Genomic DNA, 27,721 nt, shown 5'->3' with positions numbered 1-27,721 from the left:
ACCAGGAGGCTTGGATGTTGCCCTCGACTCCTCTGAAGAAGGGCTGGCAGTAGTGGCTATGCAGGTGATAAGAAAGCTTCACCAGCTGAGATGCAAAGCGTAGATGAGAGAGCTGCACCTTTGCAGATGTGCTGTCAACTCCCTTGTGTAAAGATGGAGAGGAAGGGAAAAAAGGACAACCAACCAGTAAGCAGTTCTCTGCTGTCTGCTAACCTGTGGTTTGTAGGAAAACTCCTAATGCAATTCAAAACTTCCCCAAGGTCTACATCATTATACAGCAGCTGGAAGCTGTGTGGTTTCACCCTGGAAAGCAAATCAAAGGGCACACACAACAAGCGAGCATGCTATCAAACTTGACAAGGCCATCCCTGGTCTTCTTAGGTTAAGAGGGGAGATGGCTTTCTGGCTTGAGCCACAGAAGCAGGTCCTGCTGTGCTACATACCGCACGTGCACGCAGCAATGCAAAATAAGATCCCTCACTAAGCTCACTTAGATGGGAAGGTGAAGTACAAAAATGAAAGTACTAGCCTTACTGCACCGGGCGAATTGCAGGCTCCTTTGTATGCCTCTGTAACAGAGGCTGAGTAACAGGAAACAGCCACAGTCTACCTTTAATTTACACAGGTTATGACCTCCTCCCTTATAGCTTTACTACTGTTTGGAAGGGTGGAAGAGACAGGGCTTGCAGTTCAACAAAATGCTGAATATCAGCAGGAACATAGTTTAATAACTGAAGGATGCAATTAAAGTCACTTGCAGCCACATTTTTTCCGAGTCATGCTTGCTGCATTCTCATCATAAAACCCAGACACCCCCTCTGCACGATCCTATGCAGCTTACCAGACAAATCATCAACACAGAAAGCACATATGCTGCTTTGCAATCTATAAAATGCAAGCTACAGGATTCCAGAGTGTCTCTGCTGGCTGACAAAGGGCACATTACACAGCAGCAGGTGCAGAGTGCCCATGTAACCGTCTCCTGCTGCAGCTGGGGTCAGGTTGGTGAGGAAGAGCATGAAGCAGAACAGCGGTGCGCTGCTGGTAGCTGCAGGCCACTGCTGGCATCCCTGCTGACCTCCACCCGACACTGCCTGGCATGGGGGGCTGAGTTTTTATGAAATCTCTCCTAACACTGATGAATTAGAGGCAAGTCCTACAAACTAAATGAAAAACAAGATTAATAAACCGGTATTCAGAAGCATACGCTGAACCACAGCCAGACTGCAGGCTGCTGACCCACGAGGAGCCATCATCTCTGCTCACTTGGGACGTCAGCCTGCCTTTCTGTGCGGCCAGTCTGCTTGGACAGCACACGGGCTTCCCATTAAGTGCAGGGTTAAATGCTGTATTGCAGCCCTGTCTTCCAGGAAGGCTACGTACAGCCTGCAGCTACAAGCAGCAGCCTGTGCTGATACCACCCAGGGCTCTGAAGATGAGAGGTGGCATCTTCTTGTCATAGTTTACTGGTTAATCTCAGAAGGGATGGCTAGCAGAAGGGGTGGGGGAGGGGGAAGAGAAGTGAAGTGAAAAAACAAAACCACAACACGTCAATGTTACCAGCTATGACCACCTAATGGCTGCTTTTTTCCCCTCCCCCCACTGTATGTAAACTTAAGTAATCAAGATTACTTCTTAAATCTTTCCAGAATATTCACCTTTGCTACCCACATAACAGTAAGCAGAGAAAAAAAAAAGCATCCGAGACAGCGTAAGTTTTCCTGGAGCCCTTTTTATTGTTTTCTTCTTCTACAAATATTTATATTAGCTCTTAGAAAAGTAGAGACATGCCAGTGACTTGCATTACATAATGATTACATCACAATCTCTTGCAATGACGATAACGAATACTTCTAAGCATGTAACTGATACTCATTACGAAGCTTTCTTTTTATAAGTTCCTCCAGATATAAATAATACCTTCTAATGAGCCAAGAAGTTGTCTATACATTTTTCTCCATTGTTTTTACCAACAAAAAGCACTAGGGTCCACTGCTGCTGACAGAGGAAACCCTGCTATTCTTCACATACTTACAACAGGCAATAGTACTTCAAAATAAGACTACAAAGCTATTTGTCTCAAGTCATCACTGAATCAAAGCCTCAGAGTTTAAACACAAAGAGAATTGAATCTAAGTTTCCAGATCATGAAATGCAGCTTTTCACTTAAACCCAACGCAGAGATGACAGTGAACAAAGCCGTAACCTTCCAGAAGAGTGGCAGCCATCACAGGCTGCGGCTGTCCGTTCTGCAGGCACCCTGTCAGGAGCTGCAGGCCTCACCTGATTCTGCCAATTTCACAGCAAGACTGGGAGCAAACTCACTCGAAGTTAAAATAATCAAGAGTTGACATCCATTCGGACATCAGGTTTGGTTTTATATCGGGTGGCTATTGCTGAAACAAAGCACTCCCACACTTGGGAGGACCAAAGCACTCATGTAACACGCCCAGACAGTGCTTTTATCAAAATGATGTGCTCACATCGTTCATAACATAGGTTATGCTTAAAACATAACCTACGTTCCAACCCATCGTTAGAGATGAGTACTGTATCTGTCACACTTTGCCTCCAGAAAGCAGGCCTGCCAAGGATGCCAGTCCTTGCTTCACAAACTGCACTCATCGCCGGTGACAGATCCTGTCCCCCCACAATTAGGTCTCGTAAAGTAAGTCTGGCACCACTCCCCAGCTGCAGCACCCAGTTCCCACGGGGTTACCTCTCCTCTGCTCTAACAAAGGAGAAATGTTTCAGGAATGAACACGCTCCTTCTGGGCTCAAGGAGCAAAAAGCCCAAGCAGCCCCAGCAACCACCCCGTTTCCAAAGGAACAACACGGAGCTGGACTCGATGATCTTCACGCGTCCCTTCCGACTGGACAGTATGACCTAGCTGAATGATGAAGGCTGGAAAAGACCTGAGATCACCCAGCCCAACTCCACCCTGCTGTGCCCACTGTCCACGTGTCTCAGTGCCCCACGCCCACGGCTCCTCCCGTGCCTTCTCCGGGCACGCTGCAGGGCTCAGTGCGTCTCAGCGCGGGCCCAGCACTGAGCGCGGCGGTGGAGGTGCGGCAGAGGGACGTCCAGGTTCCCCTCCCGCTTTCTGCCAACGCACGCTTTTGTCCCCATCAGCAGCGTCAATCCGCGGCTGCTCAGCGCGCTGCCGCACACACAGCTCGGCCCCTGGGCCTCGCGGGAGTCAGCAGAGGAACTGACCACGAAGCCCCGCCACGCGTGCCAACAAAACGCGTTTGAAATCGCCTCCCGCACGTTACAACTCGGGTGTAGCGGGGACTCGGGGCCGCCGTTCACCGACCTCTCGCACATACCGCCTCTAGCACAACTCGCGACACGAGGCGGCACCGCGACGCGCTGCGTCCGCGGCCGCGCATTGTTCCGCCCCCCCCCCCCAACCCCCGCGGCCGCGCCGCAGAGGGCCCCTCCCCCCCTCCGTCCCTCCCCGCGAGGAACGTCAGAACGCGCCGCGCCGCCGCCCGCCCCGCCCCGCCCCGCCCGCTGCCCCAGCCCCGCGGTGCGGCCGTTGCCAGGCGGCGGCGGGCTCCCTCCGCGCGGCCATGTGCGAGGCGGCGGCGGCCGCTCCTCCCTCCGCCATCGGTGTTAAGAGGAGGGGAGCCCAAAGCGACTCGCGTATTAAAAAAATAATAGGAGGGGGAGGGGAGGAAAGGAAAAGGCGTTTTCCCGCATGAGCCGCGGTGCGGCAGCAGACAAAGGCGCAGAGGGGCACTCACCCGCCGAGCCGGAGGAGGACCCTCTCCTGCGAGGCTCCGGCTGGGGCGGCGCGGGCCGCTCGGGGCCGGGGGACGGCGTACTGGCGGCGGACGAGGAGGAGGAGGAGGCTGCGGGCGGCGGGCACCGGGCGGGCTGCGGCGGCTCGGGCTCGGGCGCGGCGGGGCGGGGCGGCTCGGCGGGGCTGCCGCGGTCCTGCGGCGGGGAGGGCCGCTCCTGCGGGGCCGCGACGGGCTTCCTCTCCATCACCTCCAGCTGCTCGTCGAAGTCTTCGTCTTCCTCTTCTTCCTCCTCTTCCTCCTCGTCCTCCTCCTTCTCGTCGTCCAACACGAACTGGTAGTTAAACTGGGGCTGTTGCGGCCGCGGGGGCCCGGAGGAGGAGGAGGAGACCAGGGGCGACTGGTCCAGCTCGTCCATGGTGCCTGAAGCGGGCGGAACAATGAGCTCGGCGCCGAGGCTGCGCCTCTGCCGGCTGCGGGGGGAGGGCGCGGACTACGCTGCGGGACCGGCTCCACGCCCTGGTGAGTCACAGCCGGGGAAGGAGGCGGGGCCGGGTTGAGCGGCGGCCGCGCGGCCCAATGGGAAGCAGCGGGGGCGCTCCTCCGCCAATCGGAAGCGGTCGTCTCATGAATATGCAGCGCGGGGGGCCGGGGCGGCGCGGTGAAGTTGGGCGCGGGGCGCGGTCCCCCTGCTCGGCCGTGCCCGTGCACCGCGCCCGGGGCTGGGTTCGCCTGCGGCGGCCGTTGCGCGGTTCCTCACCCGCAGTGCGGAGGGGCCGCTCGTCCCAGCGCTGCGGCGGTCCCCCGGCGGAAGCATCCCCGCGGCGACGGTCAGCCCGTGCTCTTAGGGGAGATGGGGGCAGGGCTGGAGACGCGAGTCCGTAACGGTGCGCGAAGAAGTTAGCGCGGCTAGGAGATAGCGCAGCCTGCCGTAATCGCGGCGTGCGTCCGGGGTGGAGACATTTTGGGAATGCGCGAACTCGTTCAGCCCGCATAGCTGTGCCGCAGCCACGCAGGCGGTCCCGGCAGCACCTGGCGGGGGCAGCTCGGCTGGGAAGGGGCAGCTGCCGGCTGTACTGAGCGCTCCTCCAAAATCGCCGTGGGTTTTCAGCCGGGCAGCCGCTCCAGGAAGGAATGGGGAAGCCCTGAGTGCGAAGGAAGGCGTGTTGTCCATCCCTTACTGCCTGCGCCTGGTCCGGGCTCACGTTGGGCCACAGGAGGCTTGTGCAGGCAGGCACAAGGACACAGCTATTCACATCCTCTTCCAGACGTTCCTAGAAGGAATAGGGAAAGTATTCATTACAAAGACAACACTGTTATCCCTGTGGGGGTACAAAATCAGCAGGTGAATAAACGCTTAGCTAATGCCTTTTGACTCTGTTCTCATTTATTTTTTTTCCCTCTGAGATTTTGTATCTTCTGTTGACAGAAGATTCAGGTTTGCTTTCAAGCCAGCCCTTACGGCAGTCTTATTTGGCTTACTGGCCTTTTCCAGCCTTTTAGTGGTCTTTTTCAACTTTTATGTGCTATGGAGGGCTGAGGTTCACTCAGAATTCTGTTATTCTCCCAATAGGACTTTTGCTCTGCTAGAAATGGTGGGCTCCAACATGGAGACCACAGCCCAGAAGCTGTGCTGCATCTCCAGTAGCAGCACTTCCTCCTCACCGTGCCAACAGCTAGCATGGTTTGGGATTTAAGACATGAATTCCCATCTGTTTCCCTTACCCACAGCTCTGTGTGCATGGTGTGTCCAGCTGCCCCAGCTCCAGTGCATGCAAAGACCCAAAGAGCCCAACTTCCCCTCCTTTCCCAGCAGCTCGTCTATTTGGGGAACGTATGTGGCATTTGGAGAGCACTCACTTCAGGGTAAGGTCAATTCTCAAAACATTTTTACTCATTGAAGAAAACTAAAATAATAAACTACGCTCAGAAATTAGTAAAGATACGGTGACAGCTTAAACCTGTGAATGAATGACTTCGGTGACAAATGTAACTCTGTAATCTTCAGATGCATTTTACCTCGTTTACCAGTAGATGACTGGGCCTAAAATATTCTAATAAAAGGAAAACATTGCAGTTCTGCATAGTCAAATAACCAGCAAATCAAGCTTTCACATCTCCTAGTTAAACAGGGAGATGGGATTTTAACATTCTGTTGAAATGAACTCTTAGGCAACAAAGGACTTTCAATACTTTGTAGAATAGGAGCACAGACACAGCAGTGAAGCTGACATCTCTAGCCACAGTCATTTTTGGTCATCTACAAGAAGGAAAATCTATATATAATTCAGATGATGTTATCACAGTGCTTCAAAGTGAATCCATCATCAGTTAAAGAGAAACGAAAGGGCTTTTTATTTAGAGAAAGGAAGTGACTAAAGGTCTTGGAGGGAAACAGGAAGGGAGTTCCAGATAGCCCATGCAAGTCAATTAACAAGTGAGAGGAAAACACAGCTCTCCAGTTTTGAACATGCACTGCAAAACACGCTTTGGTTTAGCTCTTAAAAAAATATTTTGTTATTCTTGTGTGCAATCAGATATTCAGTAAGTTAATTTACAAACTTAGTGTTCATGAGCTGATTTCATATAGCTAACTTAAGAAAAGAACCGTTCAGTACATGAAACAGAGCAGTTTAGTCTGCTTATGAATTTCTCCAGCAGCTATAATATGATAGTGATAATGGCTATATACTAGCTGCATTTGCTCTGTCCACTGTGACCCTCTGCTTGATCTTAGGCAGAAATAACACGATATCACAGCATATCATAGACTAGAACATCATTGTGGTGGGACAAATCGCAGTGTGTTCAAACAGGAATAATACTTAGTCACAGACTGCAATTAAAAAACATGGAGTTAGAATTGTGGGGATAGTTGGATTCTGGTCCCTTATTTTAAGCTAAAACACAACCCACAGATTTCAGGCATCATGGTTGGTCTCTGGAAGGATAAAACTCTGCAGTTCCTCTGCTTTCAGATTGTGCCTTTGCTACAGCGTGCTGGCAATGAGCACGTTTACCTAGCAGGTTTCTCCTGACTTGAATGCCTGCTGTACTTCTGTTCAGGCTCAGTGGTGGATCATTGTAACAAAACCACTCATTAATTTAATAATACAAATGCAGCAGATGGAGGAAAGAATTGTTAAAATTACACTACAGAGGGATTACCATCTTTTACCAGTAACCGAGGCGGGTTTGCTTTATGCAATCTTCTCCAGGGTCTGCCTTTCAGCTTTGTCCTCTGCAATAATTAACATTTTCTTGCCAGTCTCTTTTTAAACCTTTTATATTCTTTTATGTTCCAGGCACTTCCTGCTCTGGACTTGTTTCTGACATCCTATAGGAGTTTGTGTGGACTGACTTCAGCTGAGCCATTTTTTCTATTTTTTCCCTTCCAATATCATCTTGAAAAATCAAACCAGTCCATCTGTACAGTAAGTGTCCTAGTAACTGTGCAGTACTCTGATTCAGCTCTATCACAAAAAGGTATTTAAAACTTCCTTCAGCCAGCCAGCTGTGCCATGGCTGAGGCTGGCTTAGGGGCAGCTCCAAATTGCACTAGCTGTCATGACCACAAAGTTGCCATCAGCTGTAGCTTTAAATTCCTACATCCAGGTAATCCTTCCCAGGCTACAACTTGGTTAAGCTTCCACTCAAAGCAACTAAAGCAGGTGCATAACATCACAAATAGCATTGTGATAGTGTACAAGTATATATTCGCTCACCACTAAAATGCACAAGAATATGAACTGAATCAAAGCAGCCAGTGATAACACACAGTGTTCTCTAGCAAATGAGGCTGCCATCTGAAGAATTCACCTCACTAAGCTGCATAGGAATTCAGTTTTAGTTGGATTTTTATCTGACTACTCTTCCCCTTGGAAATGAACCATTTGGTCTTAAAAGATGACACACGTTTAAAATACCAGTTTTATATCCCACTGATGTTGTGGGGCCCTAAGAGGTGGGATCTTTCCACATCCAAAGACATAGTTTATAAAGGAGAAAGAGAATACTTCTGCACAAAAACCTCAAAACTGTTGCGTTGCCAAGTTCCTGGGTAACCTCCCATCTAAATACTGACCTCAGGTAAGACTACTTAACCTGTCTGACTGACTAGTTCCCAGCAAGCATATAGTGTGGATTTCAATCACAAATTCCCTTCAAGTCCTACCCTATCTGTCCATTCGGAGGACACTTGAAGAGAACATGCTGCAATGAAAGTGAAAATAAAGACTGAAAACTCAACATTTCATTGTTATAATGATGCACTCTATTAGTAAGAAAATTGATTCAATAAAAGTATGTATTCATGTGTTATTAATAGAGCATTAAAAAAATAAATCCAAGAAAATGTGGTGGAATTATGTATACAGAATGATTTGAATGCCACTTTCAGCATTCACCATGTCAATGTAGGAAGTTTCAACGTGTGAAAATGTGAAGTCTTCTGAGACTGTGAGCATTCCTATAAATTTCTAAGGAATTGGAATGAACAGTGCAAATGTTTTGGATTATACAAAACACAGGTAATTCCTCACATTAGTGCTAATACTGCCACTCTTCAATCCTTCACATTTATAAGAAATAAAATAATTTATCACTTACTATTTTGGCCACAATAGTTTACGCTCCTGAGGAACATGAGGACCACTTCGTTGGACCTAGACACAGAAATCCATTCACTATTAATGCTTCTGATGAGCAGACCAAGGAAGTATTGTAATTACTTTTTGAAATGCATGATCCTACTTTTCATTTAAGCTTGAATGCTTAAAATCAACATCAAGTTTAGATCTCAGCATCACTCACTGGAGTACTCCTGCACATGTCTACAGTCAAATGTTTCAGCCGTATTACCTGGGGTTGTTTTTTTTAAGGTTTTAATATGACTTTGTTCTTTGTCAAACATCTCACATACTGTAATTAAAGTAACAAACCAGCAGTGTTAGTTCCCTGTATGCCTGGGGATTCAATGGGAGAAAGAAAGTCCACTGATGTTCAGTATGTTTCAGGTCTTTCAGATTGACATATTTGTGATGTCCCATTCCCAGGGAGTGAGAAAAGGAGAACATGCTCTCTACATAATGAATTAGAGCACAGACAGAATGCTTTTATAGCTACAAGTGCAGTTTTAGAGCAGGAAGAGAACTTGGATTGTGTGTTCCAGGCTCTGAGTACTTACACATTCAACTGCTGATTTCTTAATTTGGAGTGTGCAAGTGACTGAACTGAATTTACTGAAAAAACAAATTGAGGAAAATATGTCCCCTGCCTACTCAGGGGAAGGTGCAGGTGGTGGGGGCTGGCCTGGTGGCCCCACCATTCTGATGCCAGACACTGAACTCATGGGTCTGCTAGGTCAGTGACTTGAATTTGCAGCTCCAAGAAGAAGTTCAAACTGTCTGAAAATTGGTATTTTGTCTATATTATTTTAATAGCTTCTTTGATCTTGGGAATTCACAAAAGCTGCAGTAATTTGAATTTTTTTTTTTAAGGAAAGGTACTTATACTTTAAATTATGCATCCATTTTTGCTCTTTCTAAGCATTATTTTTTACGTATTTAGGAAAGCAGCAGTCTGGTATCCAACATTCAGTGTAGTTCCCTAGATTGCTAAACATGTCAAGGAGCAAGCAGACGGGTAGTAGCAAGACTGTCACCATCCCTGGAGCCAAGATTGGTGGCATTGCTACCTTAACTATAAACCTTAAGTATGCAGGGAAAGCTTGCACTGGAAGCAACAGCAGTGATATCAAATGCCTCAGATTTGAGAGGCATCAGCACGCCATCTTCTCTCACTTTGCTCACTGCTCAGTCACTCATGCACTGTAACTGCTTTTATCAGACTGGAGTCTTCACATGAGCTGCAGTAGCACTTTTGGATCTCAGTGCATTTCTGACTTCCAAAGACAGCATAGCACCTTTGGAAGACAACAACAAGACTGGGACTGCTGCATCTTGTCTTAGGATTGTTTAGGGAGCTCCTCCTTTTATCTGGGTCAGATAAAGATAGGACAGCTAAAAAAAATAAGAATTTCAACTCGGCTACCCTGCTTTCTCAGTACCACACTGAGCCACTTGTACGCTGGAGCCCTCACCTTTTCATACACAAAAGAAAAACCCCACCAGAACCATCTCAAGCTTTTGAACAGTTTGGGCAATTTCAGTACACATCAGCAGTGGTAGAAGACTCAAGGATATTAAGGCCCCGATAGCTTTGTGAAAACGAGCAGCTGGCTAACTTACAGAGAGATGGTGAGCTCTCCTGTGGAAAGTGACATAGGGAGAAGATGGTTGCTGCCTGTTCTGTTTGACAGCCAGCAGCTGAAGCTGATGAAGCTTTTATGAGCACATTTGTCTTTTACTGAGATGGAAAGACCAAAAAGGAGGATAAGAGCCACGTGGAATAACTGCAGACAGTAGTGTACATCCTTAGACCTAAAGTGATGAAAACCTGATTTTGCTAGTTTTACTGGCTTTAGAGATAGGTTCTGACTGTTGTAGGCAGGGATTTATTTCATGTGAGCCACACCAGAGGAAGTGTGGTTAAGACTACCTAGCTGCAGACACTGTTTCTTGCAAGGACAGAGGAAAGTGGAGGATAAATCTTGCACACTGATTTTGCTCTGATATATCCCACGAGAAGGGATAAATGCAAAGGAAAATCTCTGGAACAACAGTGCACAAAAAAGGGGCTACTTCACTGCAGAAAGCAAATCAAGGTTCTTCGAGTTCTCTAGGGCAGGATGCTAGGCAGGTGCCACTTATTCCGAGCTGCTTGTAAATGCATTTTATCAATGCAAATGTAATGTTTTCTATTCTCGTTGTGACCTATAAAACATGTAATATATTTCAGTAAGAACTCACTACTTGAATACCATATTCAAGGAATAATCCTTCAGTACAGGCTGCTTGCAGAGTAACTGCTTTTATCCAGTCAATTGCTAAACAGCACTAAACATTTTTAATATACGAGACTGAAAATAATTATAACCTGGTCATATTCGGGGCATAAATACCTGGATATATTGGGAAAAAAAGTTTGACCTCAAAGGTATCTATCATTTGTTTCTCATCCAAATGTTATCCACTTGAAGCTTTAGTAAATGCAATTTACTAATTTACCGACTGCTGCTTCATATAAATGCTTTCCCTTAAAAGGCAGCCTGCTTGTTCCTATTTGTTAAAACTAAAAATTCATCTGTTCTGCTAAATTTTGTGTAAGCTTGGATGATACATAGACAATTTCCTCCTATTTTGGCATGCTTGTGTGACCGATACGATGGCAAGATGTCCCATGTGAGGTCTCTTTGCAGCACCCGATGAAAATGCAAACCTCACCTTTTACCTAAGACAAATCCTCAAACACAGCCCACTTCTAGCCACTTTCCCTCAAAGATTATTGCTGGTGTTATACTGCTTCTCACCCAGCTCAATTTAACCCTTCTTATAGCTTGAAGTTCAGACAGATGCTCAATAGTTGTACTGAACTCTATATCTGTATCTATCTGTAGCTCGATACAGTTCTATATCCAGAACACCACAAAAAGAATGGTCACAAGACACATAGATGTATATGCACTTTATATTTGACATGTAACACTTCATCAAAATGTCCATCCTGGCTTTTCTGCAAAGCGGGTGATGCTTACTACCTCTGCAGACTCAGTCTCTCTGCCATCATCTAAGCCACTTTTTATTTGAAAATCCATTTCTATGGCTACCCTAGGTTTTGAACCCTAGGGTGCTGAACCTGTAAAAGTAACGTATGCATCCTACTGCAGGATAAAAGGAAAGACAGCTGGCAGAAGACCAATGGGGATACTGAAATGGACAGGACCTCCAGCTGCTGGTGCACAGAATAGGAAGATCAGCACTCACAACTGGCACCATCTAAAAACTATCTACTATGCTTTCCTCTGACCAAAACAGTCCAGGGCTGGATTGTTCTTACTTCTTCTTATAGCATTCATCCAACTGCAACCAAATAAAAATAACAGTGTTATTCCTAAAAGCAGTACAGAATATATCATCTCCCAGAGTTTTCAGGAATACTAAGTGCTATTTGAACTGCTTTTTAACAAAATCACGTGTAGGCCCCATATCGTATATTCGTTATTAAATTTTAGATCATTTTATGGCAACTGGATGGCATTCCTACAAATATGTAATTTTTAAACAGACTACATTAAGGATTTTGTCTACTTCTCTGCTTGGAAATTTCAGTTCAGATTGTGAGTATTCCTCCTCTGTAATTATTTATGCATTTGTCATTGTGTGGGGGATATATATTATGTATTTATAAATTCATATGCAAAACATGAACCAAGCTAAGCATGCTGTCTTGAACCTGACAGGCTGTTTGATTTTGTTTAACTAGGCTCATGTTTGCTGTTACAGAATGCCTAGGCATCCCTGTCAAGAGCCAAGGCTCACTGGGTTATGCAATGTCCTGGCATGTTTAGAAGTCATTACCTCTTCCTACACACAGTTCACAAGACACAATGCAACAGGTGGATGAAAGACATGTTAAGTGGGGGTGTTTTGGAAAAATGAGGCAACAACAAGCCAGGGAGGACAGTGGAAAAGCAGCAGTCATTTTGCCACCTGCCTTTATTGGTGAGATGATTTTTCTTGCAGATGCTTGGGATTTGCAAACCACATCTACAAGCAAGCAATATATAAATATATGCATTGAGGGGATTAAAAAAGAAAGGTAAACAGCTGAACCTCAGCAAGCAATGAAAAGTATCCCATAATGGCACATTTGTGTATGTGGGCAGATCACAACATATAGCGCACATAGACAGTCATTATATATTACATTATAGCTAGTTGCACACAACTCTGTGAGCTCCCTACTGCTATAGCATCTGAGACGAAGGCTACATGAGCTCATATTTACAGAGCACAACACAGCAAATCCACAATCCCAATCAGTCCCTGTATGGTACATATCATAAATACCTCCTGCCATGCTGGGCTTATGTTTTTCTTTTAAAATCAGATTTCTCACAACTTCACAGATTGGCCAAACATGTCAGCTGAAAGCATGGCTGAGCAAGGTTCTGCTAACACACACAGTTTGTAGCTCAGAAGAATCACTATGCTTACAACACACAGAACCATTTCATTTCCATGTATCCAGCTCCACATCAAGCTGCATGTCAGCACATGGCTAATTGGTATTAAAAGTCTCAGTATTGGCAACAAACAGATGCATGGAATATGTTTATGCAGAATGTGTTGCCTCATCACCTGGGGCAACATCACATGGGATTTGACAACGTGGGCAGGTTTGGGGTTTGGCAATCCTTGGATAAGAAACCCACAAGATCCTGCAAGAGATAAGTTTGGGTATTTGTGTTCTCAGTGCTGCTGCATAGAAACTCTGACGCCACCATAAGCCATGTAGCCCTCTTCCAAAAATAATGGCCATCTCATCCAGCGAGCATGAAGATTGGCTGGCTGCTCCTGTCCCTGTGCCCAAATGAAGTCATTGTCTCATGAGGAGCCATGGAATGCCAAAAACTCAGTGTCTGGGGGCTTGTCAGTGACAGTTTGGTGGGGAAGAGTTTGAAAGACCAGATAGGAAAGGTAGGAGTTTATGTACAGAAACTGAGTTCCCTGTGCCACGCAGCCTGGAGGGGAGGGCAAGGTGAGAAGTGCCAGTCAGCAGCAACTGGAGGGAAAAGAAGACAGAACAAAACAGAGCCTATGTTCTGAGGTCTTTGAAAGAGTGACATGAGAGGATGAGGAGATGAAGGCTGGAAGGGATCACAGCTACAATATGCAGAGATTGTGTGGGGGGGGGAGGGGGAGAAAATGAAGATGAAAAAAAAATGAAGACAAAAAAAGGGCAAGAAATTCCCTTTTCTATTACAACAATAGATGAAGCAGAAAAACAGTAAAAAAATCTAACTTCAGGTTACCTTGCAGCACAGAATTTATTTATGGATTGACTCAGTTAGGTTATCATAGATGTACATTTAAGTCTAAGTTATTCCCCACTCTTCCTTCTCATTATTCCTAAGGACCAGTTTATCCCTCAGGTATGTGCCTCACCACAGTACGATGCAGCTGTTTGTGGGTTTCTAAAGGCAAGAGGATAAAATATTAAGTCTGCTACAACGTGAATCCATTGGCAGTAGTTACAGTGGCACAAGGGCTGTCTTTAAAGCCTGACCTTTCATTCTGCTAAATCTAATTATATAACGCTGTTAAAATCAGAAGGCACTATGCTGTTAGACAGTGTTCTGAAACAGCCATTTGTTTAGTGAACAGCCAGTCCAAATCTCTGTATTTTTTTGCACTCACAGATTAAGTTTCTTGCAGACCAGGAATAAATGCTGAAATGATTATTAAGCAGAGTTTGGGGAAAAAAAAAAAAATCAATGAGTATTTAAACTAGAGAACAAGAAGTTCAGGAGGTTCAGCGATTTAATTCATGCTATAAGATCTTCACACAAAGGAAGCATGACTGCAGTACAGCCACTCCAGCCCCAGAGGCTGGTGTGATGAAGAAACACGAATGAGCTCATCTGGCAAGAGTGTGGGAATGTGAGCAGCATGAACCATGGCGAGCAGGAGGAAAAAGGATGCTTAAAGAAGAAATTGATATCATCTCAACACAAAGTTACCAATGCTAAGATCATCCTCAGCACTAATGAGGGTCTGAAGTATAATGAGACTGGGACTGCCAGCTAAAGCAGCCCTGCAGATATCCACTCCCCCACACTTCTCCAAAGGGAGCATCTCCTCGACACAGCTCTGCAGTGGAAGGAGCACTGTGGCAGAATTAGTAGCTAGGGCCATTTGCAGACTGCACCATTTTTGAAAGATAACCCTGGAAATGTGTGAAATCATGGATGTGTGTATTTTCTATAGGAAAAAAGTGAAGTGATCCTTAATTTTTACCAACTTTTTTGGATAAAAATCAGCTCCTGGTTAGAAAGTGTTACGTATTCAAGAGAATTGTCATTAAAATCAGCCTTCCATGGAGAGTCATTGGATGAGCTCCTCAGCTTGCACGGAGCCAGGCTGCTTCACTCACATCAATGCACTATTGGGAGTTTGTGGCAGCTGAGAATCCAGCCTGCAGTTCTTGGGCTTAAGTAGTTCAAAATTAACCAGGGGATACATGGGCTCCATGAAAAGCATAACATCATATGTGCAGAATAATAGCAGTCCCAGCATAAGCCTGATACTAAATTCACCATACATCACCATAACGTGGATGTGGAATCCTAATGTTAAGCCTGAGAAGACAAAAGACCACCCACTCTTCACATGACCATGCCCCAGAAGCTCAAACATACTTCCCAATGCCCTACAACAACCTTTCAGCCCCACAGCAAAGACCAACAGCTAGATTTTTTCCTCTTCGAAATGATCAACAGTAGATTTTTTTCACAAATAAACTATAGAAACACTCTACCTCCAAAATTAGCAGCACTGTTTTCTATTATTGTCTCTAATGCTCTACAGCAATTTTACTCTTTATATTTGAAAATGCAAAAGCAAACTGGGAATACTGCTATTGTTGAAAACATATTTCCACTATTTCAGTAATCCAGTTTCTATTTGTTATGGTATGCAACACTGACACCAAAGTAATCAAGAGATGGATTTACCATGCTGACAAATAACAAGCCATAAAAGGGCTCTGTAAAGTCCGAAAAAGCACGAAAACAGTCTTTAAAGCCATTGTTACTTACAATTTATTTAGTTATTTTCAGAACTGCCTGCTAGTTTTAGAGTAATGCAATTTGTTTGATGTCTGGCTTTGCTATTAACTTGCCTAATTGAGTGTTGACAGTCTTTATATTTTTCAGAAACTGATGAAATAGGTTGTACTCAGAACGAACTTTAACAGCATTCATTCTCTTGTATCTGCAGATTTCATCCGATTTTTGTACTTGATTCTCACCTGAAGATTCTCCTGACTAAGGTCTACATATTTCAAAGAACAGGCAGTTCTATTCTAGTTACCAACCATGCCACTAGAACCAAAATAGCATCAATTAAAATTGTCATTGACCTCTTACAGGGCATTGATAGAAGTGCCATTCTCCCTGTGTCCCAGCTGCTTTTAATACAATGGGGTATTTGATTTCCTCTGTACACTTGATAGAAAGATGAAACTGCCTGATGTTTCCAGTTAAAAACAGTTTGTGTTCTACAATGGATTTAACCACTTCATTAAATCATTCACTATGGGTTTTGCCTTCAATTTTGCCCTATGATACTATGAATTGTCACCTTTCCTTCAATCTGGACACTTTTCACTTATGGATCTAATAAAATCATCTGGAAGCTTCATTTTCTTTCACCTGTTAATATCAGTAAGACAATTAAAAATCTGATGATTTTCTGTTATTCCATCTGCCACTTCCGTGCACTGTCAGTGCACCTGAGTCTTCTGTCTGCAGTGTTAAGAAGACAGTAAATGTATGTGATCTGATCAGGGAAAATTAAATACAAATTAAACTCTGCATTTATTGTAAAAGGCCTCATACTGCTCCTTCTCAGCCCTAGGAATCTAGCTGCAGTCCAGTTCACGATACAGCCACTGTGCCTTCACAGGAGTGAAATGTTTCCCCGTTCTTTTTGGGAATATTGCCAATACACTTCCTTGCCTCGTTTGGACGTGGCTGTCCTTCACATCCATGTTTTGTTCCATTTAGCTCAGAGTAATGCTAGATCCTTTCTGCTGATGTGTATGCATGCAGAATTAATAGACTTCATCTACCACAAAAAGTTGCTGGCAGGAGTTTTGTTGGCAGCAGACAGAGTAAGCACATAACTCCCTCACAGTGGCTTAGTTGCCCTGGTTGCCAGTCACATTCAATATTGGCCTCAAGGTGCTTCCTCTTGACCTTTAAAGCCTTGTGGAATCTCAGCCTGAGCGCATTCTCCAATACAGCAATTCCCTCACCTTCCCAAGTGCCAGCCAGGCTTGTCTGAGTCCCCGTTGTCTCACCAGCAGGCATCCAAATGTGCCCAGCTAACTAGCAGCTTGATTGCATTGAGTGTCTTTCTCCATCAGAAATGCAGTTTACCACAGTCATCAACATCACACAGAGCTTTAAGGCATACACAAGCATACGCTGATCCTGATTGCGATTCAAATTATTAGAAGACAAAATTAAAAATATTGAGGTCTCTTTAGCATCAGTCAATCTACATAATCTACCTTTCGTTCAGTCCAGTGAAACTTGGAATAAGAAGTTTGTATGCGACACGAAATGGAAGGACAACACCAGTTCCTCATTCTTCTCATGCTCTTGCTCATGAATACAAAATACATCCACTCTTATTTGCCTGTACAGCAAGGAGTAGGTTTTGGTGCTGCAGTGCTTGTGTGCTGTTCCTCTCACAGACACCACCTGCCCTATCCAATACCCCAAACTGCTTAACAGTAAAATATTGACTAGACTGCACCTAAGAGCAGATTTTGTTCTTTTAAAAATTTATACTTGAAGAAAATTAGATTGTGTTCTGAAAATAAAACAATTTAAAACAAGTTACTGTCAACTTTTATAGGATTACATTAAAGATGTGTTAGTTACCTGAATGCCCTTTCTACCCTCTGGTCCCTTTGGGGCACTTAGTACAGTAACAAAGAATAACAATGAACAGAGTTTGCACCTACAGTCCTAAATGCATCTGCAACACAGCTGTGTGCAAGTGAGTAGCCACAATACTGTTTTGGAATACTATTTGAAATAAGTTCAAACTAACCAAAAAGACTCTTCAAATAACAGCCAATAAATATATTCACTAAAGTAAGAGCTCTTTTCTGTTTGGTTTATCTTGCATGGAATTTGCACGATCCTCCACAAAAAATGTTGTTTATAGATGACAAATTAAGCTTTTTATGCAGCCCATCCTTCAACCTCCCACTAAAGTTTGGCTTTTCCACACAAGCATTGTTTCCTAAGAACCACAGAGTTGTGCATGAATAGAGGGCACAGCCTGTGTTTTTAAAATCCTGCTTATACTTTACAAAGCACAGATAAGGGCCCATGTTGCAGAAAGCTTATTGCAGAGCATCAAAAGACAGCAGAAAATGAGAAAGCTGATCCTGGTCTCATCATACTGGGAGATCTGGCTCAACTCATCTTCCCTCAGTGAATGTCTATGCTGTAAGTTAACAAACTGCTTGTCAGTATAAGAAAAAGTTATTCTGCCACTTTACCTTTCCAGGCTAATTGTCCTTGAGGTCTGTTTCCCAGTCCTACTCCACATGGCAGCGATTTCTGTGGCAGTCAGATGGTGACACAAGTGAGTGCCATCAAAACCTCCAGCAATGCCTTCGCTGTAATCGCTGCTGCAGGTATGCTGTAATTGCTACAAGCAAGCAATCATTTGTATCATAGTGAAAAAAAGGTACAGCTTAGTTTGTGCTTGTCAGAGGGTCTGTAGGAGTTCTCACAACAGAATCAACAGTGCTTTTATTTTAGCAACAAGAGCTGTTCAAGTGATGGTATTTAAGGAATGAGGTCACATATTCAAGCTGTTTAGATATAACAGTGTTCAGAGATGTCAGTCAGGCTCCAAGCAGATAAAAAGTGCAACCTCTTATCACCCAGGCATTTCTAGTGCTGGTGCAGTTCTCGCATTTAATAAAGCATGGAAAATGAACTCCATCCTGGCACAGACAGATGCTTCTGAAGCCATTTATAATATATTGCCCCTCTGGAAAATATGAATTACAAGATTTCGTGCACTTTGTGATCCAAGGGAAAAATCAGTGCTCATACCTGAATTGGTAGTTCTCTGTATTAGGTCACATTTCAATAGGATGAATTTTGGAGCAGGAATTCCTACACAACAAAGCACATTTCAATTACTACATTGATAAAACTTACTCAGGAGTGTAAAGCATTAATCTGAGTTTATAGCTTCATCCAGATACATTTAATTAACATTGAAGATTTGGCCCAAGGTTTTTGGCCAATGGCAGAATGTGTTTGATGCTCTCCTGCATCTACAGAAAGGTCAGTGGTTAGTCTTAAATGTTTCATAAAAATTTTATACCGAATAAATTTCCTTTGACTTCTTAAACACCAACCAGCTTTATCCATACACATGAACAACTTGTACTCAATGAAATACATACGTCTGTGTTGCTTAACAACAGTATTTATACGCATAAAGAATTGGCTCCAGAGAGATGACCTGAATGAACCCTGAGAACATGCTTCCACTCTAGCTCCATTATTTTTGGGCATCCCCGAGTGACAGTAAACCTAGCCCTAGTACGAGATCAGAAACCCAAGAAGAATTAAGTACAACTGAAAGTCATCATAACTTCATACAGTTCCACATGGTATCCTGTTTCACATTTGTTACATTAAAAAACAATAGAGAAAGAAGGTCAACAAGGTCAAGTGCAAAGTCCTGCACCTGGGTCAGGGCAATACCAAGAATACAAATACAGGCTGGACAGAGAATGGCTTGAGAGCAGCTCTGAGGAGAAGGATCTGGGGATGCTGACTGATGACAAATTCAACATAAGCTGGCAGCATGTGCTTACAGCCCAGAAGGCCAACCATATCCTGGGCTGCATCAAGAGAAGCATGACCAGCAGGGAGAGGGAGATGATTCTGCGCCTCTACTCTGCTCTCATGAGACCCCACCTGGAGTACTATGTCCAGTTCTGGAGCCCCCAACACAAGAAGGACATGGAGCTGTTGGAGAGGGTCCAGAGGAGGGCCATGAAGATGATCAGAGGGCTGGAGCACCTTACCCTGTGAGGACAGAGAGAACTGGGGTTCTTCAGCCTGGAGAAGAGGAGGCTCCAAGAAGACCTTATAGCAGCCTTCCAGTACATGGAGGAGACTGCAGGAAAGCTGGGGAGGGACTTTTTATAAGGGCATATAGTGACAAGACAAGGGGAAATGGTTTTAAACTGGAACAGGGTAGGTTTAGACTAGGTATCAGGAAGACATTTCTTACTGTGAGACACTGGAATAGGTTGCCCAGCAAGGTGGTGGATGCACCCTCCCTGGAAGCATTCAAGGCCAGGCTGGGTGGGCTGTGAGCAACCTGGCCTAGAGGTCCCTTTCAACCCACAACATTCAGTGATTCTATCATTTATCACTGTATAGAAAGAAGAAATGTGAAATATCCACCTGCAGAAATGATCAGCGAAAGCACTGCCATAGACAGTGAAAGTACTGAACAAACAGCCAGAACATCAACTGAGACATCAAACTGAGCGAGCTATCTTCTACTAGAAATAAATACTTTCACTGTCATGACTAAAATTATTTGCATTTCTGCACTTTATCAGTCGTTCTTTCTTTTCTTTATGCTCAACAACAGGAGACACAGATAGTTTTTGTCCTTTCCTCATTATAAAATAAAAAAAAGCCTATCTGAAAAAGACTGAGCTTTCTTTTGGGAGCTTTCATGTTGCTGCTATGGCACTGTTTGTTTTCTCCTTTGTTTAGTCTGTGTATGGAGCCTGTTTACCTGAATAAGACTTATACAAAACACAGGCAGCAATTTGTACCTCATCTCCCTGACAGAATTACAAATTCTTCATCTTTGTTGAAAAATAGGAAAACATGCTGCTTGCTACTTGAAAATATCTTGCTGATAGACAAACCTGTTTCCCTAGGCACTAAGTCCAGGACAGCTCCCCACTCTGAAGGGGCTCACTGGATATTTCCCTTTCTTCGGAACTCTCCCTATGGTGGAAACTGATGCAAGGATGCATGGAGATTTGCATTAGCATTGGGCATACACAATAGTTTCATAGAAAGGTGAACAGCAGTGAGCCAGTCCTTTAGTTAAATAATAAACTGTCCAAGCTGTTTTGTTTGGTTGGTTTACCTTTTATTGGCCCTGTTGATACATGATGGGTTAGAGGTGACAAATGCTCAGGTTCTCTCTCTCGTTCAAGCTGAAGTTTTAATCTTGCAGAACTGCAGGGGCTGCTTTTTGCAAGCTCAAACTGGACAACATTAGTAACAGCATTAAAGATTATAGAATCAAGGATTAATATGGATTCTGATGGGCATGAACTTCTTTCAAAGTTTTTGACCAAAACTTTCCTGTCTGTGCAGACCAATAACAACTGAACAACCTCCCAAGCAAATTAAACCTATCCAAAGTACTCCATTAAGCAATTTTCAATGTAGGACACTTACTGACATTATAACTAATTTGTAGGATGCTAAGAGCACTTCACCACTTTGTTATTTCATGTTACCAAGCTGCTGAGTGATTCACATTGTCTGAATGTCTCATTTCATGGCTTAACAAAAGCTACCACAGACACTTATAGATCTGATTCAGGAAACCTGTTATTGCTTACAGATGGAAATAGAAATGAATAATTGAGTCTATTTCAGTTATTTAACAAACACTAGCAATTACATTATGAAATAAATGGAGGAAATGTTTATAATTTTCTGTTAATTGAAGGTACATTGCAACTGTATTACAGCTGAGAATAAACCAGTAAGCCTCAATTATATTAATTGCCTTCTGTTAATTTAGGCCAACTGAACATAACTCTCTTCAGGATTTTTCTATATCATATGCTTGCGCGTGTAATCTGCTTGTTCACTGTGACGAGGCAGAAGTATTAATTATACGCAAACAGAACAAAGTTCAAAAGATTGAGCTTGGAACCACTGCCTTGCTCTGCTGTTATGGGCTGGACCTTACACATCAGCTTTAGTTATACACCCCAATTTGAATATGCTGTCATCTTTCAGTGAGCTCTAGCATGTATTGCCTCCCAAACCATTCATCTCTTTGACATGCAGAGGAGAGCCTTCTCCAGATTGAGTTTTTGCCAGCAGGTCTCTGAAAACAGTGTCAGGAAACTGATTTAGCAGTCACACAATAATGCTGAGTAATGCTGATCCTCACAGGGAATAATTTCTGCTGCTGTCATTTCTGAGGCATTGCATCTTCTGTTTGCTAGCTCAAACTTTCCTTGCTACACAAATGCTGACTCCGAAGTATGCTCTATAACTTCCTACAATAAAAGAAATTATCCAGAGAAGTTCCTTTGTGGAAGGATCAATAGTCAATCCCCAGCCATCACTTAAAAAAAAGACTTCTGCATTCTTTCACCTTTTTTTTATATACCCTGGAATGCTCAAGTCCTCAAAAGGAAGCTCTTTCTCAAAGCAACTTCTGACATCACTTCAGCACCCTCTGCCTTCTTTCCCTTAGATGTGGGATCTCCTCTTTTCTGAAAACACTAAATCACATTCAGTGGACTGCTGAAATGACTTTTCTTTGTACCAAACCACGTAATGCCTTTGTGACACTGCCAAACTGCAGACAGACTCTCTATAATGGCTCCTACTAAAATCAGGTCTTATTGCTGCACCAAGGATATGCTGTTAATATTGACAGTTTTGTAATAATAAAGTGTTGTTGCTGTTCTCCTGTGCAGTCAGCAAGCAGCGTTCTCAGCTCAGAAGTCTTAACCATTCTTCCAGGCAGTCATGGTGGCAGAGCAGAAACTCAGCATCCAAAGCCTGGCTGGTGATAAACAATGAAGGTGTCCATGTCCTATTATAGGCTTTGGGATGAGCAGCACTGGGGCAATTTGTTCCATATACACGCCAGCAGGAATTCTGATTTGGTAACTGAAAGTTCTCCTTGTTACCTCTTGGTCTCACATGGTTACAGCATAAGAGCAGAGCACAAACCCTATATATAATGAGCAGCCATCTAAAAAGATACCATGCTGATTTTCCCAGGGAAGGAAGGGAAGGATCACAAAAGTGATCATTCTTCATCTTACCTCCCGTTTAGCCATTAGTCAGAGCCCATTAGACCCAGCTACAAGCCCCCTGTTCTAGACCAAAGACCCTCACAGATGGGGGATCTGAATGCGAGGAGTCCCCTCGCAGCAGCCTGTGCACTGCCAGCTGCCTACACCCAGCTTGCTGTTGGCAATGCTTTGTTACTCCAAACACCTTTGATCAGGTTCCTTGAGCCAGCCGTGCCCTCCTGGGTGATGTCTCTCAATGTGTCACTGCAGCAATACAAATATACCCAGTCCACTACTCTCCAATTGTTTGGCTAAGTGTTTTTTGGCTGAGAAAACACTGTTATTTCAACACTGGAACCAAATTTTTATTCCAGATATATTCCTGCAGTCATTGCATTTCCTGGCTAGGGCTGCTCCTCTACAAACCCAAGGGCAGAGCTGGCCCTTGCCGAGCAAACAGCTCTGACAGAAACTCACACTTGAGACTCCTGTTTGTTTTTTGTCCTGACTGTTGATAAAGAAGAGACAGAGCACAAACAAATGGACAGAAGACAAACTGTGAAGGATACCAGAGGATCAAATTGTATTCTCAGCAAAACATTCATTCCCTAGAAAAGCTTATGTATGGGAACTGTTGAATCACAGCCTGAACCACTGATGGATCACCTGAGGGGAGCACTGAGTCAGCTGCAGGAGCACAGGTGAAGGCAATGCACTGTGTGACCAGAAGGGGTGGAGTCTGGCTGCACCTCTCCCAGACCCCATTTAAGGCTGACCACCACTGGGGTGATTGTCTCTTGTTAGAGATCCTTCCCCTGTGGGGTCTTGGATGAGCCCTATTTACTGGCTGCCTGTATACCATCTGGATAAGCTGTACAAAATATACATCCACTTTCATTATTTTGTGTGGGCACTATTCTTTCGAGTTACTCACAGCTTACTACATCTAATACTAGAAAGGTATGGAGAGCTACTCAGTAACTCTGAGTCAGGTGCTCCTGCCTAAAAAACTACATAACAGAAATCTTGCATGCTGCTATTTTGTAGTCAGATATTGACCACTCTCCTGGATCACAACTCATAGCTTAACATCATCTTTTCATGTACTGGTTAAGAATACAATCTTCAAGAAAGATTAAGCTTCCTGATAAAATATGTTAGCTGCAGAAAAATTGCCTCATAAGCCCTGAGTCAAATGCCAAAAAGTACTTCTCTGTGAGCACCGAAACAGTGTGGTAGGTCCTTCCGTGCTTAGGACAGCTATGGGCCTCACTACAATCTGGGCACGCTCAGCTCTATGCATGAGCTGTTTTTGTTTGCAGATGGCAGGGTGCGGGGTAAATAGCTCCCAAGGATGGTACTTCACAAAGAAATAGCATAAATGATAGTATATTTTGAGTAGTTCTATATAGATAGGATACAAATAATACAAAAGAGAAGATGGCTTACCTTCAGGATGTCAAGGCTCACAGGGGACTCCACGTGGGAGGAATCTCCGAGAAGAGATCCTTCCCTGGTGGTGGTCAGCCCTTAAATGGGGTTTGGGAGAGGTGGAGCCAGGCTCCACCCCTTCCACTCACACAGGTATATCACCTTCACCTGTGGGCCCATGGCTGACTCGGTGCTCACCTCAGGTGACCCATCAGTGGTTCAGGCTGTGATTCAGTAGTTCCCATACACAGGGTTTCTCAGCAATGTAATAACATAAAGTAGAAGTGGCACGTGTCAGTAAGAACAAATCAAAAAGTCAAGCTTGGCTTCCTTTCACAACTGGGGGGTTTTCCTTTCATGCATATCATAGAGCTGTAGGGGCTGGAAGGGACCACCAGAGACCATCTGGTCCAACCCCCCTGCCAAAGCAGCTCCCTAACCCAGGTTGCACAGGTAGGTGTCCAGGCAGGTCCTGAACATCTCCAAAGAAGGAGGCTCCACCACTTCTCTGTGCAGCCTGTGCCAGTGCTCCGTCACTGCACTGTGAAGAAGTTCCCACGAACCAATATACTTCAGTTTGTGGCCATTTCCCTTTGTCCTATCGCCACACACCACTGAGAAGAGTTCGGCCTCATCCCTTTGCCTCCCACTCCTTAGATATATATAGACATGGATCAGATCCCCTCTGAGTCTTCTTTTCTCAAGGCTGAACAGCCCCAGGTCTCTCAGCCTTTCCTCATAAGGAAGGTTTTCCACGCCCTTTATCATCTTTGTAGTCCTCTGCTGGACTCTTTCCAGGAGATCCCTGTCTTTTTTGTACCCGGGAGGCCAGAACTGGACACAATACTTCCCACATCTTTTTGATTCAAAGTAGCAGGGAGGAGGAGTTGCACTAGAAAACCCCACAGAGATGATGTTAACATCTTTGTACCTAAATCTGTAAAGAGGGTGGCTTGAGCATCACAAGAGGAACAGAGGTGACATCTAGCCAGCCACAAGCCTACCAGCTTGAGGAGATCTAACACTGCCTGGCAGAGGAGGTGTTGGATTTCAGAACGGGAACTGTGACAGCATTTCTGACATACTGAGTGGCACCCTGTGAGTGTTCATCTAACGTGTTCACTGCATGACCACAGAAACTGGGAAGGAAATTCCTTTTGCAAGTGCAATTCTTCTATTTTGTCATCTCCTACACTACCACATGACCAGACAGGGTAAGTCTTCTGAAATTTGTAGGAACTTCATCACTTCATTGCAGAAAACAGCATCACCTTTCAAAGATCACCTTTGAACAAACTGAGATTATTATGCATATTCTTCTCATTCTTGGATATTGAAAAACACATCATTTGACTAAAACTGAATGCCACTGGTGAGGCACTGGCACAGGCTGCCCAGGGAGGTGATGGAGTCACCATCCCTGCAGGTGTTCAGGAAAGAAGGAGATGCCACACTAAGGAACATGGTCTAGAGTGGCTGGACTAGATGTTCCTATTGGCCTTTCCAACCTTAATGTTTCTGTGATTCCATGATACAGTTTGAAAGGTTTGGGGTTTATTGTTCTGGTTTTGCTTTGTTTGTTTTTAAGCCAATATGAAGTTAGTTATCTTGAAATACGCCTTTAAGCTATTCTTAGACCAACAGTTAAAATTTGGAGGAAAAAACAGCTATCAAACAGAGAGCAAACTTTAAGCCCTTTCCAAAGGTGATAGAAGGACAAGTCTAAAAGAAATCATTCTTTGTTCCTGCTTCTGAAGCAAGAAGAAAAACAGGAATGAGTTCAACCTACTCCAGATGCTAGATAATGCACCCACATTGTAGCATTCCCAGAGGTTGCCAAGACTCACAGGAGACCACAACTGCTTCTGCAAATTTCAGCACAGGCCCAGAGGCTCTGCACCAGAACAAGACAGCTCTGCAAAGCTCAATGTCTCTTCATTGGGGAAGATCCTTCAAGCACAAGGGTTAGACACTATAACCTCTTAAAAGGACAGATGGACATCGACAGAACTGGAAATTTTTCAAGGAAATACTGAGTCTGTAAAGGGGCTCTAGTAAATTTGGCCAACTTAATTTCAGACTGGCTGGTTTAAAAAAAAAGAAAAAAAAAAGAAAAAACAAAAGGAAAGTCAAAGAGAGCCAGATTCCAACCATACTGTTTGTCCAGCTCTCCATGTCTTCTAGCACAAGCAGCATTGCAGTGTGAGGCTTCTGGTTCATTTACGCAAAGGAAATCTCTTATTCATGTGCTACTGAAATGAGAGCCATTTCTGCAGGCAAAAGAGGAAGAGAGCTCTGTCACATGCAGAGTCACACTGATGAAGTCATGCACTGGCATAACAGCAAGTGTTGTCAGTTGTCAAAGGCCATCTGTAGCCAGCAGACTTAAACTGTCATCCTGGAAAAAGATGCAAACAAGCCTAATGGAAGATCACATTATCCACTTTCTGGCATTCAATCAAACGTTTCCTGAACAGATATAGAAAACAAGGATCACTTTTTTTTTTTTTTTAAAGAAAAACATTTTTTTGGCAGTTGATATCTTTTCAAAATGACAGGAAGAATAGGAAGAATCCAAGAATACTACATAACCGAAGGGTCACTCATCAGCTGTGGATTGCATACAGTTCTGCTGCTCCAGGGAGAAAGGCATTGCTCCACTGCTTGCTCTGCAGATTTAGACTCACAGACTTCTGAATCATTTATGGGTTTGCTATGTAAGTAATTTGACACTCTACTTTTGTGCTTTCTCTCTTTTTAGGGGAAAGGGGGAGTTATTTTTATGGTACCAAACCCTGTGGAAACTGCTGGAAGAACGCACAAAATAAGAAATCCATTCCATGGAGCAGAAAATGTATACACACTTGGATACAATACATTAAGCATTCCTTACAAAGTGTAGTGATGGCTCCCTGTAGACTTCAGATATCCTCCAGTAGGTATCAGATCTCCAGTTCAACCAGCAATTGAAGAGAGGAGATGTGCTGGGGGAGAGGAACACCTTCCATCACATGCAGGCCCCAGTAGTAGTGTAAGGAGGGAAATACTCTGTATGCATAGTCCTGGAGGCAAAGTCAATGTGCTTGCTTGGTTGGTTCTAGTGCAGGCAGGGTCCAAAGGAGAAGAGCACTGAAAAGTGAAAAATGAGTCTTGGGATCCGTGCCTGGTACTGATGCAAATGAAGGTGAAACTATACAAACAGCAACACAATTAGGGCATTCATCATTCCTTCATTAGCAGCTTTTCTTCCCAACACCCCCATCAAAGAAAGAAAACCTCCTTTCTTTTTATTAAAGACCAAGAGGACTGAAAAGAAAGCCTAATTGGTGAGCATCCATCATGCCCACGTTTTTAAGGCCATTTGTTAGTGCAAACAAGATAGCCCTGAATCCATAGGTAGTGTCTGTAATTCAGTTTCCACAACTTCCATAAGAAGGAAACTTCCTGTGTCGTATCAAATCACAACTTATGGCAAAACAGGTGCTTGCCATGAGCATGAATGCTTCCAGCAGTGGAAGCAGCTAAGTCTGCAGTCCAGGTATAGTCCCAGAACTGTTATCTTGCTCAGATTTAGAGGAAAGGTCAGATTCCCACAGAGCAGGCGCCTCAAGTGCACTAGTCATGTTTACTCAAATGCAATCACAATTTGCCATTATTGAAAGAAGTTAAACTGTTTAAAAGTATTTCATGTTCCCTTAGCAGAATAAAAGTCTTTTGTGCTCTGTTCACTTGGATGATTGAACATTGTGTATTTATATATATATATATACACATGCATCATACTCTAGGC

At 44.1% G+C, this 27,721-nt stretch overlaps 2 protein-coding genes across 5 annotated transcripts in view; both read right to left on the bottom strand.

The window, feature by feature from the left end:
- Positions 1–4,255, bottom strand: part of RTN4 (reticulon 4) — a 36,294-nt gene extending 32,039 nt beyond the window's left edge. Inside the window, exon 1 of one of the 2 annotated variants that reach the window (XM_065739444.1) lies at positions 3,751–4,255. In XM_065739444.1, coding sequence (XP_065595516.1) covers positions 3,751–4,165 — 415 coding nt within the window. In that variant the 5' untranslated portion in view covers positions 4,166–4,255. The remainder of the gene's footprint in view (positions 1–3,750) is intronic. The other variant, XM_065739445.1, reaches the window with a different exon arrangement.
- The window catches only part of CCDC88A (coiled-coil domain containing 88A), a 271,485-nt gene that overhangs the window by 139,444 nt on the left and 104,320 nt on the right, over positions 1–27,721 (bottom strand). The gene's annotated exons all lie outside the window — the stretch shown is intronic.

The sequence above is a fragment of the Cyrtonyx montezumae genome, unplaced genomic scaffold (genome assembly GCF_038088225.1).
Source record: "Cyrtonyx montezumae isolate F1298 unplaced genomic scaffold, pur_monq_1.0 scaffold_24, whole genome shotgun sequence".
In the NCBI taxonomy this organism is placed as follows: domain Eukaryota; kingdom Metazoa; phylum Chordata; class Aves; order Galliformes; family Odontophoridae; genus Cyrtonyx; species Cyrtonyx montezumae.
This window is presented reverse-complemented; position numbering and strand designations above follow the sequence as displayed.